General features: G+C 45.9%; 2 protein-coding genes and 1 pseudogene across 2 annotated transcripts; 2 read left to right on the forward strand and 1 right to left on the reverse strand.

The window, feature by feature from the left end:
* Positions 1-122: 122 nt before the first annotated feature.
* Positions 123-13,481, reverse strand: LOC138772502 (uncharacterized). Its single transcript, XM_069952936.1, has 4 exons — positions 13,306-13,481; positions 6,490-6,535; positions 5,093-5,290; positions 123-917 (listed from the first exon to the last, which is right to left on the reverse strand). The coding sequence occupies exons 1-4, from the start codon at positions 13,351-13,353 to the stop codon at positions 547-549; spliced, it is 663 nt and encodes a 220-aa protein (XP_069809037.1). The 5' UTR covers positions 13,354-13,481; the 3' UTR covers positions 123-546.
* On the forward strand, positions 2,299-2,476 carry LOC138773636 (U2 spliceosomal RNA; annotated as a pseudogene).
* LOC138771918 (small proline-rich protein 3-like) lies at positions 13,372-16,936 on the forward strand. Its single transcript, XM_069951920.1, has 2 exons — positions 13,372-13,441; positions 16,233-16,936. Exons 1-2 carry the CDS (start codon positions 13,372-13,374, stop codon positions 16,934-16,936), a joined length of 774 nt encoding a protein of 257 aa, XP_069808021.1.
* The last annotated feature ends 68 nt before the right edge of the window (positions 16,937-17,004 follow it).

Below are 17,004 nucleotides of genomic sequence, written 5' to 3' on the forward strand. Positions count from 1 at the left end.
TGCGATTCACAAATATTCACAAATCCGACCTAATATTCGCAAATTTCACAAAACGAATTTTTGGAATTTAACTTTTTTGCTCAGATGAATAAACATTTGCCTATACCACCAAACACAAAAAACAAAGATAAAATATGACTTTATTTAGAAGAACACTCAGTGCTGTATTGTTCACAAAAATACTTACTGTGAAAACACAAGTTTTAGTACAGCAACGCGTAATACAAGCTTACTATGACATTTCGGGACGGCAGGGGCTCTTCTCGGACACATACATAGCACAGTTTATAACACTTCTTGATGATGTCATGCCTGCTGCTAGACTGAAGTACAAAGGCAATGGTTTTGAACATGTGGTCCATGAACTTCATTGATTTCCATATTGACCCGGTCTTGGCACAGCTACTACCTAGTGGTCCCGCCACCATAGCTACATGTCAGCTATATAACGTTTTGGTCCCATTCTTGCTGCTGTTTGATGTCCGTTAGTAGATATTATTAATGCTAAGTCTTAGCTTTCGGAGGTGTATTATACACAGTGTTGGATCAGACTGTAGCTCCCGCGATATCGGCCATTTCCTTGAGGACCTCACTGGCCTCCTGCTCATACTCTGTGGACAATAGTTTAGCTTTGTCTATGTTCTTCACGTTTTCCTCCATGTTTTCCACTAGCCGTATCTGGTCCAGGTATCCAACATTCACCTCCTTTATTCTGTCCACCATTTCTTCTCGTATCTGACTGACAGAGAACACCATACCCCCCAGCTTGGTCTGACTGCCTATAAGAACCTTAGTTGCCCGACTCAGCTCTTTTATGAGTTCTTGAGATTCCTGCAAGTTTTCTGGGATATTTTCTGTCTCTTTTACCACTAGACTAAAGTTGTAACCCTTCAATTGTGCTTGGATGCCATAATCACCTGAGAAGAAAGCATAGAACCCTATGAGATCAGTGGCGGGAGAGTGTTTGTAGAGTTGTCTGTCCAGAATGTTCTACAACCATAACCATTCTCTTCAAGATCATGACCTTCTAGACCAGGGATGGGAAACTTCTGGCCCTCCAGCTGTTGCAAAACTGAGATTCTCATCATTCCTGGACGTCCAAAGCTTCAGGTCTCCAGGTATGATGAAAATTGTAGTTTTGTAACAGCTGAAGGACCAGAAGTTTCCCATCCCTGGTCTAAATAAAAACAGAACTAAGAACCACATATCATGTACGGATGCAGCCTAAACATTCCATTATTGTAACATGTCATAGTACACAGATTGATGCTGCAAGTACAGTAAGCTAGGGATGCTTTATACATGACTGATTTACTGTTAGTCATTACCAAGGGCTCACCATACTGTGCCTGACCCCAAGAATCACTATACACATACACACACAGAACTATAGCAATGAATTAGATTACCAACATGTTTTTTTCAGTTTAAGGCCCTATTACACAAAGTGATTATCGGACATATTTGGCCGACACTGAGAATTACGCCGGTAATCATTAAGTGAAATAGAAGACAGAGAATAGCTGCCGTGCACGATATAGCCGTATTACTCCTTACTGGCCTTGAGAACATGATTACATTTATGATTCTTATGCTTAGTGTTTTCTAAGTGTTTTTAATTTTTTTGCGGTGTTTCTTTTGCTTATTGATTTGATTTGTTGAATAAAGATATTTTTCATTGGTTAAAATATTGGTGTGCCATTGCCCTTATTGCATACTTACCTTATGTTTGGTTTGTTTTAGTTTTATACAGGTCTGCAATGGATGTTTACTGTGAACTATGATTGTAGCTCTGGATGTGACTTGAGCACAGGATGTAATGCGATGCAACAATTTCAGCATTGTTTTAAAACATTTTTTCAAGTTTTAAATTTAAAAAAGCATTAAAACCTGAAAGTTACAGTCATTGTATTTAAAGGGGTACTCTGGAGAATATAAAACATTTTTTTTTTTAATCAACTGGAGTCAGAAAAATATAAAGAATTTTTAGTTACTTCTATTAAAAATTTCCAGTCTTGCTGTACTTATCAGCTGCTGTATGTCCTGCAGGAACTAGGGTACTCTTTCTAGTCTGGCACAGTGCTCTCTGCTGCCACCTCTTTCCATCTCAGGAACTGTCCGGAGCAGATGATGTTTTCTATGGGATTTGCTACTGCTCTGGACAGTTCCTGAAATAGACAGAGGTGGCAGCAGAGAGCACTGTGTCAGACTGAAAAGAATACACCACTTCCTGCAGGACATACAGCAGCTGATAAGTACCTGAATACATTTATACTACCTTAAAGAGGTTGTCAGCAGATCACTTCTTAGCTTTTGGGTAAGATCAAGTGTAGTATCTGTTCTATATATATATATATATATATATATATATATATATATAGGATTTTTAAGACAGGGAGATGGGAAAACGAGCTTACTCTATCCTTTTCAGGCATTAACCTGGTATTGCAGTGCTTCCAAGTTCAGTGCACTAAAGAACAAAAAATAACAATACTCACCTTCCTGATCCCTCACCACTGCTGTTCAACTGCTGTCGACCTCACTTCCTGGTTCTTGTCTCAGTACAGTTGTATTGTAGTAAAGAGCAGCATAGGATAACAGGAATATTACATATATAAGAACAGGCCCTAATTTTGGGGAAGATGCTGCTGTCCATCCCTCAGGCCTCTGTCTTTTCCATCACTCTGTATAATCAATTTGTCGGCCGGTTAGAGCCTTCTCCTCCGTGTATTAGACCCTAACCTAATGGAATTGCCTCATGATCCGGCTGGAAGGCTGCGAGCTGCTGGTTTATTTTCTTTCATGCGGGTTTGTTTAAGAGCCGTATGTATTTTGGCCACATGTTTGCCTCTTTCTGTGACTGGCCGGACAGATTTACGGCCAGTGAGAAGGTTTTCATTTGCACACACCACCAAAAAATAAAAATCTGTAAACTGGACTGGGATGAGGAAAATCTGAGAAAGCCTGACAAGGCCCCTTAAGTCTCTTACGGAAAAGTTATGATACTGCCACCATGCCCATCCGATCGAAAAACATACCTTCAAATAGACGGGCAAATAAATATACATCTCTTATAAGTAATTATTGGAGAAAAGCGGGAACTTCCTGCTGAGAAAACAAGGTTACTGGCACGCAGGCCCCGACCAGACGTTCAACGGGAGACGTCCACGGACAGTCCGTCTCCTTCAGGGTGGTAACGGCTTATCCTTGGTTTACTTCTTATTTTGTAATGGATGAAGGAAGGAAAAGGTGAAGAACTTTGGGCTCCACCATCATTGGACTGTTTAGTGTAAAGGATGGAGCCTTGACGTCTTAAAGGAATAAAAACTCATTCAAAGAGCGTAGACATAGAAACGCAACAGTCAAGAAGACCTAGGTCAGGGATGGAGAACCTATGGCCCTCCAGCTGTTGCTAAACTACAATTCCCATCATGCCTGGACAGCCAAAGCTTCGCTTTGGCTGTCCAGGCATGAAGGGAATTGTATTTTTTCAACAGCTGGAGGGCCATAGGTTTTCCATCCCTGACCTAGACCTTTGTTGAGATGTCCAGTCCAAAGAAAGTGTCAAGTGTAACCTAGAACGTCGACACCAGGTAGAGCAGATCTCGAGTCTCCTATGATGCCTGGTCGGAGGATGTGGGATTGATGGGTGGTGAAGAGAACTTTTATTTTAGTAATTTTAAACTGTGCTCTACTTTGCGAGTTACTATGTTTTATTTTATTTTTTTAACCAAAACCAAAGAAAAACCGTAAGAGAAAGATTTGCCCCCTTTTCTGTCTTCTGGAACCAATTCTGGTTTTGAAAAAAATACTGGGGTTATTGCAAATACAGCTATGGTAAGTAAATCCTGTATGTAGTAGTCTATAAGGGCACAGGGGCAATGTATCTGACTGTACAGCATGATACATATACTATAGTCCAGCTTATCTAGTTTCCTTCCCAGTGACCGCAATGGTTAAAGGAGAAGTCCGGTGAAAATGTTTATTAAAGTATTGTATTGTATTGCCCCCCAAAAGTTGTACAAATCCCCAATATACACTTATTTCTGGAAATGCTTTTAAAGTGCTTTTTTCCCTGCACTTACTACTGCATCAAGGCTTCACTTCCTGGATAACATGGTGATGTCACTTCCTGGATAACATGGTGATGTCACTTCCTAGATAACATGGTGAAGTCACTTCCTGGATAACATGGTGATGTCACTTCCTGGGTAACATGGTGATGTCACTTCCTGGATAACATGGTGATGTCACTTCCTGGATAACATGGTGATGTCACTTCCTGGGTGACATGGTGATGTCACTTCCTGGGTAACATGGTGATGTCACTTCCTGGATAACATGGTGATGTCACTTCCTGGGTAACATGGTGATGTCACTTCCTGGGTAACATGGTGATGTCCCTTCCTGGGTAACATGGTGATGTCACTTCCTGGGTAACATGGTGATGTCACTTCCTGGATAACATGGTGATGTCCCTTCCTGGATAACATGGTGATGTCACTTCCTGGGTAACATGGTGATGTCACTTCCTGGATAACATGGTGATGTCACTTCCTGGATAACATGGTGATGTCACTTCCTGGGTGACATGGTGATGTCACTTCCTGGGTAACATGGTGATGTCACTTCCTGGATAACATAGTGATGTCACTTCCTGGATAACATGGTGATGTCACAAAACGACTCCCAGAGATGTGCAGGCTGTGGCTGCTGGAGAGGATGATTGCAGGGGGACACTGAGGGACACAGGGCACTGGAGGGACACTGAGCATCCCTCTGCCATCACCCTCTCCAGCAGCCACAGCCCGCACAGCTCTGGGAGTCAGGTCGTGACATCACCATGTTATCCAGGAAGTGACATCACCATGTTATCCAGGAAGTGACATCACCTTGTTATCCAGGAAGTGAAGCCTTGATGCAGTAGTAAGTGTAGGGGGAAAGAAACACTTTATAAGCATTTCCCATAATAAGTGTATATTGGTGATTGGTATAACTTTTGGGGGGGTAATACAATACCTTAATTTAAAAAAATTGCCGCCGCCCCTCCCAGCACCCATACAGCATATATACTTTATATCCTTTCACTTACTGTACTTTTCCTTCATTTTCTCCATACACCCGGGGAGGTTGGCCGTCCCGTTGACTTCATTAAGTTGGAATAAACACTTCTTCATGGCGGTGTAATTTTCCACCTGGTTGTTGTAGAGCTCAGCAATCTCCACAAATTTGTCATCGTATTCCTTGACGTTTACGTTCTTTACAACAAGCTTTTTGCCTTTCTCCAGCACTGAGATGAAAGGGGAGAGTGTAACGTGAGCTTCGTAGTCATAGGGGGGTAGAGAGCGGCGTCTCCACATGTGACAAATGACATTATTAGCGCAAGGCGACTGAGCGCCGACCAAAGTCAATATTCTACAAGCCTAAGAGGGTCCATTGCCAAAGCTAAGAAGACCCCTGAACCTCCACAGTCTCACTGTATGACAATGACTGGGACGGACAACAGTTCTGAATGACTCTGTACTAATAGATTGCTGATCAGATGGATCAAATCAATGTAATACTAAGGTATGGGCAATGAAGCTTTTGCTCATAGAAGCCCCTCCCCCAACCAAATAACAAACAACAAAAATAAATAAACATAGTTTAAATAGTTAAAACTATTTTAATGGTGTATACAGTAAAATATACCAGATGCCAGAGCCTGGAGTATACAGATACCAGAGCCTGTCGTATACAGATGCCAGAGCCTGCGGTATACAGATGCCAGAGCCTGGGGTATACAGATGCCAGAGCCTGGGGTATACAGATGCCACAGCCTGCGGTATACAGATGCCTGAGCCAGGGGTATACAGATGCAAGAGCCTGGGGTATACAGATGCCAGAGCCTAATGTATACAGATGCCAGAGCCTGGGGTATACAGATGCCAGAGCCTGGGGTATACAGATGCTACAGCCTGGGGTGTACAGATGCCAGAGCCTGGAGTATACAGATGCTACAGCCTGGGGTGTACAGATGCTACAGCCTGGGGTATACAGATGCCAGAGCCTGGGGTATACAGATGCCAGAGCCTGGGGTATACAGATGCTACAGCCTGGGGTATACAGATGCTAGAGCCTGGGGTATACAGATGCTACAGCCTGGGGTGTACAAGGAGAGAAGCTGCCCAAACCAAAAAGTTGTTTATTTGGCCCCACCCCCCACAAGGCTTATGAAGCGAGTGCAGAGCTCAGTGCTTATATCGGAGCTGCCTGTATTATCGGACCCTGACACTCTCCTAGGATGACATCTCCTTGTCTTTTACTCCATACACAACTAGCCCCTCATCCTCCGGCATCAGCCAGTGCCCCATAGAGGGGGAAGGGAAACCCCGCCGGACAGTGACTTCCTGTCTGATTGTTTCTCTAACAATAGTCTGCTGCACAGACATGGAATATAGTTGTGGATTCAGGGAGAGACTGTGATGAGCGGCGGGATGGCTGACTTACCCTTCACTTGCTTCGGGGCCGGAGCAGACTTAGAGAACGGTACCGTCTGCAAAAGAAATAAGGAGGAAATATATATAATGAGAGACAGAAGTCAGCGATGCATAGAACAAACTGTAGGGACTCGAAGCTTCATCATCCGTCTTCTGTCAGTAGAACAGGTTGTCATTGTAGAACTACTTTCAGTTTTTAATATTTCTCTCTATAAAATAAATGCTAGGCCTAAGGTCTGTGTCCATGATGCAGTGTCCTACTGGGAGCTCCGCAGTGTCTGGTGGTTGGGCGTCGTATCACCAATCCTATATAGCTCCACTTGTGCACAGTTTTGGATTGTATATATGGTATTTATATATGTATGTGCTACTATTCTATTTGATTTGCTTCTTAACTGTAAGCAATTAAAGGGGTACTCCACCTAAGAAAGACTTAACCCTTTTCAATCCCCACCCATAATTTAAGTTTGTGTGTAATAGGCTTCTATTACATGAACTGGGCCTTTTGTCCGCAGCACATCCTGACTCACACCCTGAAGCTGCAGAAAATCATCACTTCCTGTTCCACTTTGTCTCCACTCCTCTGTGCTCCCCCTCCCTTCTGAGACCAAAGTCACATGATCTCTGTCTCTGGCGCTGTAACGCCTCTGTAAGCCCACCCACCACTGACATAACACCAGTGTAAAGCAGAAGCAGATTGAGCCAGCGATAGGCAGATGCTGCAAGATGAGGCGGATACTAGGAAGTTGGCTGTGAGGTGCAATGCATGCTGGGACATGTAGTTTCCCAGATGGCACCATCTTGGATATAGACCGGCTTTTAGAACAACTTTTATCTCAAAAGCGTCAACAGCTAGAAAGATGGGTAATGGTTCAAAATACTCAGGGACACTTGATGAGTAAGGTTTAGGAGCTAAGTTTGAGAGCATTAAATTTTTTAGCTCTTCGGTGAAATACCCCTTTAACCCTTGCAGTTCATTTAATCCTATACACTTTACATGAGCTGTACACTTAGTAGCAGGAATATTCTAGTTAAGAATGGAGTTTGCCCTTGGCCCAGCGCTTTCTATTAGGTGAGGGCAAATGTTAGTCTAGACTAGAGCACCCCCTTCTAGTCAGAGGATGTGATAACTGTCTCTGCTGCCTAGTAGGTCTAGCCAGGTCTAAGAAGCCAGGATCACTTAGGGTCCAGTTGCTCCTGCAGAGAATCCATATGAAATCCTGGTGATTCTGGTGGTTCTAGCCAACATTTGAATATAGGAAAAGAGACAAAAAGAAGAAGAGGCTGATCTTTTGGTGATAAAATGTACTATGGCCCCATATTTGTATACCATGACCCTTTAGGGCTTTGGGCCAGGCCTAAGGCAGCCAGCTTTCTAGGTAATAAAGAATACAGATCACATCCACACTGTTGGACATTGTAGATCTGGGGAGAGAAACAAGTGCCTTGGCCTTTCAGTCTAACCAAAGTTCTACTGGTGGGATATTCAGACCAGGCCCTTCTACCTCTGAGCTTCTCCATGATTTATGTAGCTACTACAGAACAGTTTGGGCCTAAACCAGGAAGTGAAGCCTGAAAGAATTAGAAAACCAAAGCTAGAGCAAAGACTACAAGTTACTGGTATACCTGGCTACAGGAAAACACTTGCTCCAGTCATATTTGTTACTGTTATCAAGAGACTGGGGCTCCACTGTAGGGAAGAATTGCTAAAACTGTTACCTTGTTCGTACACCTCCCCACCATCAGGGGCACTGCACACATCATGCACTTCACAGGGTGTGATCCGAGGAAAGACTTTACCATCTACAACTTTTGTTCAGCACCATAGTTGCCAACAATTTTCTCCAGGGACTAGCGTTGACAAGAGGTGTGGTCTTGGTGGGGTGTGGCCTATCGTGGGAGTGGTTTGCAGGTTGTGGCTTGTCACCAGTGTTTTTTTTTTTCTTCCAGAATTTTCCAGTTCGAATTTTCCAGTCATAACAACACAAAAGGATCATTACACATTTCAGTATCAAGTCCCCAGTATATTACACACCCCAGTATCAGGTCCCCAGTATATTACACACCCCAGTATCAGGTCCCCAGTATATTACACACCCCAGTATCAAGTCTCCAGTATATTACACACCCCAGTATCAGGTCCCCAGTATATTACGCACCCCAGTATCAGGTCCCCATTATATTACACACCCCAGTATCAAGTCTCCAGTATATTACACTCCCCAGTATCAGGTCCCCAGTATATTACACACCTCACTTAGAACTGGCTGTGGCCCAGAGATAGCTCTACTGACTGACTGTATATACTGGTAGTTTGTACCCATATGATGCAGTTGCATATCATCATACTACTACTGCCTTCCTCCTGCTCCTCTATCATCATACTTCTACCCTCTTCATCCTCCTGCTCCTCCATTATCATACTATTACCCCTTCATACTTCTGCTCTTCCATCATCATACTATTACCACCTTCATTCTCCTGCTCCACTATCATCATACTACTACCCCCTTCATTCTCCTTCCCCTCCATCATAATACTACTATCCCTTTCATCCTCCTCCCCTCCATCATCATATTACTACCCCCTTCATCCTCTTGCTCCTCCATCATAATACTACTATCCCTTTCATCCTCCTCCCCTCCATCATCATATTACTACCCCCTTCATCCTCTTGCTCCTCCATCATAATACTACTATCCCTTTCATCCTCCTCCCCTCCATCATCATATTACTACCCCCTTCATCCTCTTGCTCCTCTATCATCATACTACTACCCCCTTCATCCTCCTGCTCCTCCATCTTTGTACTTATACCCCCTTCATCCTCCTGCTCCTCCATCATCATCATACTACTACCTCCTTCATCCTCCTGCTCCTCCATCTTCGTACTACTATCTCCTTCATCCTCTTGCTCCTCCATCATCATACTACTACCTCCTTCATCCTATTGCTCCTCCATCATCATACTACTACCTCCTTCATCCTATTGCTCCTCCATCTTCATACTACTACCTCCTTCATCCTCCTGCTCCTCCATCTTTGTACTTATACCCCCTTCATCCTCCTGCTCCTCCATCATCATACTACTACCCCCTTCATCCTCCTGCACCTCCGTCATCACACTAAAGGTGGTGGGGGTAGGGTGGGGGGGCTTTCTGGGCCATGGTTTTGTCGGGACTGTTGGCAACTATGCAGCCCCCCTCTATACTCGGCCAACTCATGGAGCATGGGGCATCCTTGTGATAGCAAGGCCGCAGCCGTCCCCCCCTGCATTATCCCCTCAGCAACATCTGTATACCCTTTGGGCTACTGGAATAAAACCTATCCTATTAGAATGCCATGCTATATAGCAGGGTATCACCAGTAGTATTACCCTATCAGGGGCAATCTAGGGGCAGAAGTCCACGTTGATGTTGATGGCCCCTGGCATCAGGATGGCTTCAGACCCCACTGACTGCTTATTCTTCTCACACGTTGTGCTTAGTGCAGGTCACATTGCGACACATGAGGAACTTCTCAGTGTTTGCACAGTCAGGCTCGGCCTTGTTTACTACAGCGGTCATGTGATCCCGGACGTAGCACCTGATCGCCGTCACCACCTTCCCTCTACCTGTCTCCACTCTACAGGCCGTGGATGTGATGACGCATTACCCAATGCATCTCCTATATTATTATGTGTTATGCCGCAATGTCTCGGCCCCTGTTATTCCTCGTCCTGTAATTACGGCCCTAATACCCACCTGTATATTTATTACTCTGCTTAAACTGCGGCCAAGAAAAACAGGAACGTTTCGCTTTATCCAACTCCGAAACAATCTGATTTAGCTCCATAGATGTAATTATAGATGGAGCGGAATTCTGATGAGTTGGCTGTGTGACAGCTCGATAGTGTGTCCACCATGATGGAGCGGCCTGCTGCCTCTTAAAGTGAAGGTCCTCTGTTTATCCAGACGTTAAAGGGGTACTCCGGTGATAATCTTTTTCTTACAAATCAACTGGTTTCACAAAGTTGTATATATTTGTAATTTACTTCTATTTAAAACTCTCCAGTCTTCCAGGACTTACCAGCTGCTGTATGTTCTGAATAAAGTGGTGTTTTTATTTTCAGAGCTTTCTGCGCCACCTCTGTCCATGTCAGGAACTGTCCAGAGCAGCAGCAAATCCCCATAGAAAACCTCTCCTGCTCTGGACAGTTCCTGACATGGACAGAGGTGGCAGCAGAAAGCACTGAAAATAAAACACCACTTTCAGCAGGGCATGCAGCAGCTGATAAGTATGGGAAGACTTTTTAAATGAAAGTAAATAACAAATCTATATAACTTTTTGACACCTGCTGATTTGCAAGAAAAAGATTTGTCGCCGGAGTAAGATCTCCATGGATACCAACATGCAATGAGACTATAATGCGTGTGAACAACATTGGATCAAACGGGGGTCATGTGCATTACGGTCTCATTGCCTGTTGGTATCCATGGAGACCTGAACTTCTGGATAAACAAAGGAAATTGCCGCACACTTTACACTTTAAGGTATATCTACAGGTATATCAACGTGGCCTATCAAATTCTCAGTCATGTCCTAAGGCTTCTTAATGGTGGTGTCCAAATGGTGGTGTCAGGGAGTTTCTTCCTAAAATTCCCCGTAGGGCATGGACTTTATGATGTTTTCCTTGGCTTTTTAAATCTGCAGTCATGTCCTAGGGATTCTTAATGCAATCAAACGTTGAGTTGCAGTGCAATCTACCTTCAAAATGGGGCATCAGAGAGCGACATTGCCCAGCCTTTTATCGAGACAGCGGTGTAGATAGGATTAATGGGGCCCCATAGCAAGTAACTTGTATGACCCCCCCCATACACACACTTATACTTACATGACTCGGTGCTGTCCCGCGGCATTCTGTTCTCCCAGATCCCCAAGGTCAGGGCGGGGATTGTGGCCCGGAGGATAGTAGCAGTGGCTGCGGGCCCCACAGAGTCACTGTCTTGGTTTGGGAAGGGGGCGGTGCTGTTAGTGAGCATTCAGTGCCAGTGCCGGAAGGGTTGCCAGTAGCTAGTACCATGAAGGCAGGACACGTTTTGCCATGGGCCCCCTGCCACACAGGCTCCTTAGCGATTGCGTGGTCTGCCTCCATGTTAACTACACCATTGTATCCAGATGTTGGACTACAAGCATGGCTTCCGGCCACAAGGCAGTGAGACTCTCTAGAGTTTTACATTGCAAAGGGGCATATGCCGGGGCATGAGCTCTGGGTGATAGATGTCAGGAGAGGCCTACAGGCCTCCCAACCTGGCCAGGGTGCTTAGATACAGTATATGGCTTAGGGCAGCTAAGTAAATGTTTGGCCTTGTTGAAGCAAAGTATAGCTGAGGAAACAGGATGGGACCCTCTCACCCAGGTCCCCACTTCTAGATTGCACCCTGTTATTGTGCACTGTGCCCCCTGTTATTATGCACTGTGCACCCTATTATGTACTGTGCACCCTGTTATTGTGCACTGTGCCCCCTGTTATTGTGCACTGTGCACCCTGTTATTGTGCACTGTGCACCCTGTTATTGTGCACTGGGCACCTTGTTATTCTGTACTGTGCACCCTGTTATTCTGTACTGTGCACCCTGTTATTCTGTACTGTGCACCCTGTTATTCTGTACTGTGCACCGTGTTATTGTGCATTGTGCACCCTGTTATTATGCACTGTGCACCCTGTTATTCTGCACTGTGCAGCCTGTTATTGTGGACTGTGCACCCTGTTATTATGCCCTGTGCACCGTTATTATGCCCTCTGCACCCTGTTATTCTGCACTGTGCACCCTGTTATTATGCCCTGTGCACCCTGTTATTATGCCCTGTGCAACCTGTTATTCTGCACTGTGCACCCTGTTATCCTGCACTGTGCACCCTGTTATCCTGCACTGTGCACCCTCTTATTGTGCACTGCGCACCCTGTTATTATGCACTGTGCATCCTGTTATTATGCACTGCCCATCCTGTTATTGTGCACTGTGCACCCTGTTATTGTGCCCTGTGCACCCTCTTATTGTGCACCCTGTTATTATGCCCTGTGCACCCTGTTATTATGCACTGTGCACCCTCTTATTGTGCACTGCGCACCCTGTTATTATGCACTGTGCCCCTGTTATTATGCCCTGTGCACCCTGTTATTGTGCACTGTGCACCCTGTTATTGTGCCCTGTGCACCCTCTTATTGTGCACTGTGCGCCCTGTTATTGTGCCCTGTGCACCCTCTTATTGTGCACTGTGCGCCCTGTTATTGTGCACTGTGCGCCCTGTTATTGTGCCCTGTGCACCCTCTTATTGTGCACTGCGCACCCTGTTATTGTGCACTGTGCACCTAGTTATTGTGCCCTGTGCACCCTCTTATTGTGCACTGTGCGCCCTGTTATTGTGCACTGTGCGCCCTGTTATTGTGCCCTGTGCACCCTCTTATTGTGTACTGTGCGCCCTGTTATTATGCACTGTGCGCCCTGTTATTATGCACTGTGCACCCTCTTATTGTGCCCTGTGCGCCCTGTTATTATGCACTGTGCACCCTGTTATTGTGCACTGTGCACCCCTATTGTAGCTGTACTAACTCTGATGCAGTAAGATGAATATTAACCCTATGTGATTTATTATACCCTGGTATGTTAGTTGATAACTTTATCCTTATATCTCTTACTTGTATCAGTGCAATTGCATATAGGAATGTAGATATCCCTGAAGGTTCTCAGCTATGGAGAGCGCACTCTAAGCCATAGAGACTTCAGGTATAAGACACCGATCATCTGATCAAACAAGCAACGACTTATCAATAAGGTTGTTCCTACCTCGTCGTCAGTGCTGGACTGTATACAGCAGCAGCATAGGGCGGACATGCTTCCCACCCCACAGGGATGAATAAGAAGAGACACCACAGGGAGATTCAGACTGACAGATCACAAGGAGATCACAAGGGAGAACATAGTGAGACAGGCGAGCCCTGGTGACGTGACAGGGACAGGGAAGGAGTGCAACCAGTTCCGTCTTATGAATATGGATTGTTTTCCTCTCTGAGAGTGAAGGTGAACAATGGAGCGGGATAGTCCTGCAATATCCTGTATACCACAGGAGCATTTGTTTGTAGCTGCTTTTGTAATTGCTGATATGTGAAAACAGTGTGATAGGGGGCGCTATGTTGTTAATACAGCTCTTGTTAAAGGGGTAAAAAAAATCTTCAGTATTCCAGTACTTATCAGCTTCTGTATGTCCTGCAGGAAGTGGTGTATTCTCTCCAGTCTGACACAGCGCTCTCTGCTGCCATCTCTGTCCATGTCAGGAACTGTGCAGAGCAGCAGCAAATCCCCATAGAAAACCTCTCCTACTCTGGACAGTTCCTGACATGAACAGAGGTGGCAGCAGAGAGCACTGTGTCAGACTGGAAAGAATACACCACTTCCTGCAGGACATAAAGCAGCTGATAAGTACTGAAAGACTGAAGATTTTTTAATAGAAGTAAATTGCAAATCCCAGGCACTTTCGGACACCAGTTGATCTTAAAGAAAACTTTAAAGGCGTTCTCTAGGATTAGAAAAACACAGCTACTTTCTTGCAACAAACAGCGCCACCCCTGTCCTCAGGTTGTGTGTGGTACTGCAATTCAGCTCCACTCGCTTCAATGTAAATCCAGCACACAACCTGAGGATAAGAGTGGCTGTTTCTGGAAGAAAATTGTCATATTTTTCTAAACCTGGAAAACCCCTTTAACAGAATCCTCTGGTCACTGCGCCTAGCACATAGTATTGCACCTTGTGTGGGGAGAGGAGGAGCAGGTGAAGGGCGGAATCATCTGAATTACAGGGAGAGTTCATGAGAAGCCTCAGGGGACAGAGCAGAGAGGAGCCGGAGTGAGGACATTAACCCTTACCTCCCCTTCTGCAGGGAGAAACACACAAGCTGAATGCAGAAGAGGAAGTTCATGATAAAACGTTAGGGAATTTACCGTCTAGATTTTTTTTCTACTGATTAGAGGCGGATACTGGAACATGCAAGCTTTTTATATTTCCTGATTGGAATTTTTGTATTTTATTTATTTTATTTGTTTTACGGCAAGCTCCATGGACACAGACACAATGAACATTTCCAAACCCTATTCTTTGTATGGGACACATTTGTAGGCATGCTCTGTAACCTGTGCAAAAAAGCATTTCACAGTGAGGGGGAGGCTAAGCTGTGAGCTTCCTCCATTGTTTCTTCTATTCTATTGGTGTAATACTATATAGACGGCTTTCCAGCAGCCTCCTCCTTTTCATCACAGACAGAACAAGGGGAAAAAAACTGAAAGTGTAACAGCAACCTACAGGTGCAAGTACTTACCGTACATACTCCCTTTGGCGTACACATGATAAACACCTGCTCTATAGATATTAAAAATTTAACTATTTAAACTCTCATACTAGCAATACCCTCTCCTGGGCTAACAATAAGTCTGCAACTGCACAGATAGATCCAAATAAGTCTTATCTTAACTATTGAAAAGTGAAAAACTGGGAATATAGTACAAAATACATAGTAAAATGGAAAATTGTAGAGGAAGAGGAAAGAGCTGCCTGTAGAGCTCAGACACAGGACTCGGTGGAGGAAAAAGCTGCCTGTAAACTTCAGAGACAGGACTGTGTGGAGGAGGAAAGAGCTGCCTGTAGAGCTCAGAGACAGGATTGTGTGGAGGAGGAAAGAGCTGCCTGTAGAGCTCAGAGACAGGATTGTGTGGAGGAGGAAAGAGCTGCCTGTAGAGCTCAGAGACAGGACTGTGTGGAGAAGGAAAGAGCTGCCTGTAGAGCTCAGAGACAGGACTGTGTAGAAGAGGAAAGATCTGCCTGTAGAGCTCAGAGACAGGACTGTGTGGAGGAGGAAAGAGCTGCCTGTAGAGCTCAGAGACAGGACTGTGTGGAGGAGGAAAGAGCTGCCTGTAGAGCTCAGAGATAGGACTGTGTGGAGGAGGAAAGAGCTGCCTGTAGGGAGCAGAGACAGAACTGTGTGGAGGAGGAAAGAGCTGCCTGTAGAGCTCAGAGACAGGACTGTGTGGAGAAGGAAAGAGCTGCCTGTAGAGCTCAGAGACAGAACTGTGTAGAAGAGGAAAGATCTGCCTGTAGAGCTCAGAGACAGGACTGTGTGGAGGAGGAAAGAGCTGCCTGTAGAGCTCAGAGACAGGACTGTGTGGAGGAGGAAAGAGCTGCCTGTAGAGCTCAGAGACAGGACTGTGTGGAGGAGGAAAGAGCTGCCTGTAGGGAGCAGAGACAGGACTGTGTGGAGGAGGAAAGAGCTGCCTGTAGAGCTCAGAGACAGGACTGTGTAGAGTAGGGAAGAGCTTCTTGTAGAGCTCAGAGACAGGATTGTGTGGAGGAGGAAAGAGCTGCCTGTAGAGCTCAGAGACAGGACTGTGTAGAGTAGGGAAGAGCTTCTTGTAGAGCTCAGAGAGAGAATTGTGTGGAGGAGTAAAATAGTTGACTGTAGAGCTCAGAGACAACATCACTTCCCATCATCTGCCTAATATTAGCTGTACAGTGAGGTATGGCAGAGGCAGCATCATGGGGAGTTGGGGGGGGGGGGGGGTAGAGAGACTTATCAGGGGGGAAGGATAGCTCAGTAGAGCAAAGTGCACAGATATTCTTAATAAAACCTGACCCAGAGTGCTGTGGGCCTAGACTGGGCAGAAGGTTCATCTTCTACCAAGAAAACAAATGAGCATCTCAGAGGCAACACTGTGAATGTCCTTAAGTGTCCAGACAGAGCCCTGAACCCAAAGGAACATTTCTGGGGAGCCCTGACAATGGCTCCACCGACCTCCCTGACAATGGCTCCACCGACGTCGCTGACAATGGCTCCACCGACGTCCCTGACAATGGCTCCACCGACGTCCCTGACAATGGCTCCACCGACCTCCCTGACAATGGCTCCACCGACGTCCCTGACAATGGCTCCACCGACCTCCCTGACAATGGCTCCACCGACGTCCCTGACAATGGCTCCACCGACCTCCCTGACAATGGCTCCACCGACGTCCCTGACAATGGCTCCACCGACCTCCCTGACAATGGCTCCACCGACGTCCCTGACAATGGCTCCACCGACGTCCCTGACAATGGCTCCACCGACCTCCCTGACAATGGCTCCACCGACGTCCCTGACAATGGCTCCACCGACCTCCCTGACAATGGCTCCACCGACGTCCCTGACAATGGCTCCACCGACCTCTCTGACAATGGCTCCACCGACGTCCCTGACAATGGCTCCACCGACGTCCCTGACAATGGCTCCACCGACCTCCCTGACAATGGCTCCACCTTCGTCCCTGACAATGGCTCCACCGACCTCCCTGACAATGGCTCCACCGACGTCCCTGACAGTGGCTCCACCGACGTCCCCATCCGACCTGACTCCGCAAGAGAGGATCTCCAGAGAAGAATGGTGGAAAATCCCTAAATCCAGGTGTGTAAACTTTTTGGCCTCATCGCCAAAGAGCCTGGAGCCCGAATCACGGCCAAAGGGGC

The sequence above is a fragment of the Dendropsophus ebraccatus genome, chromosome 14, assembly GCF_027789765.1.
Source record: "Dendropsophus ebraccatus isolate aDenEbr1 chromosome 14, aDenEbr1.pat, whole genome shotgun sequence".
Lineage (NCBI taxonomy): Eukaryota > Metazoa > Chordata > Amphibia > Anura > Hylidae > Dendropsophus > Dendropsophus ebraccatus.

Excerpts from the sequence above, each read along its gene's own strand:
- LOC138771918 (XM_069951920.1), top strand. The coding sequence starts at position 13,372 with ATGAATAAGAAGAGACACCACAGGGAGATTCAGACTGACAGATCACAA. Across the intron at positions 13,442-16,232 it reads AGATCACAAGGGAGAACATA|TGTCCAGACAGAGCCCTGAA; the intron begins GTGAGACAGGCG and ends AATGTCCTTAAG.
- LOC138772502 (XM_069952936.1), bottom strand. The coding sequence starts at position 13,353 with ATGTCCGCCCTATGCTGCTGCTGTATACAGTCCAGCACTGACGACGAG. Across the intron at positions 6,536-13,305 it reads AGTCCAGCACTGACGACGAG|ACGGTACCGTTCTCTAAGTC; the intron begins GTAGGAACAACC and ends TTTCTTTTGCAG. Across the intron at positions 918-5,092 it reads GAAAATGAAGGAAAAGTACA|GTGATTATGGCATCCAAGCA; the intron begins GTAAGTGAAAGG and ends CTTTCTTCTCAG.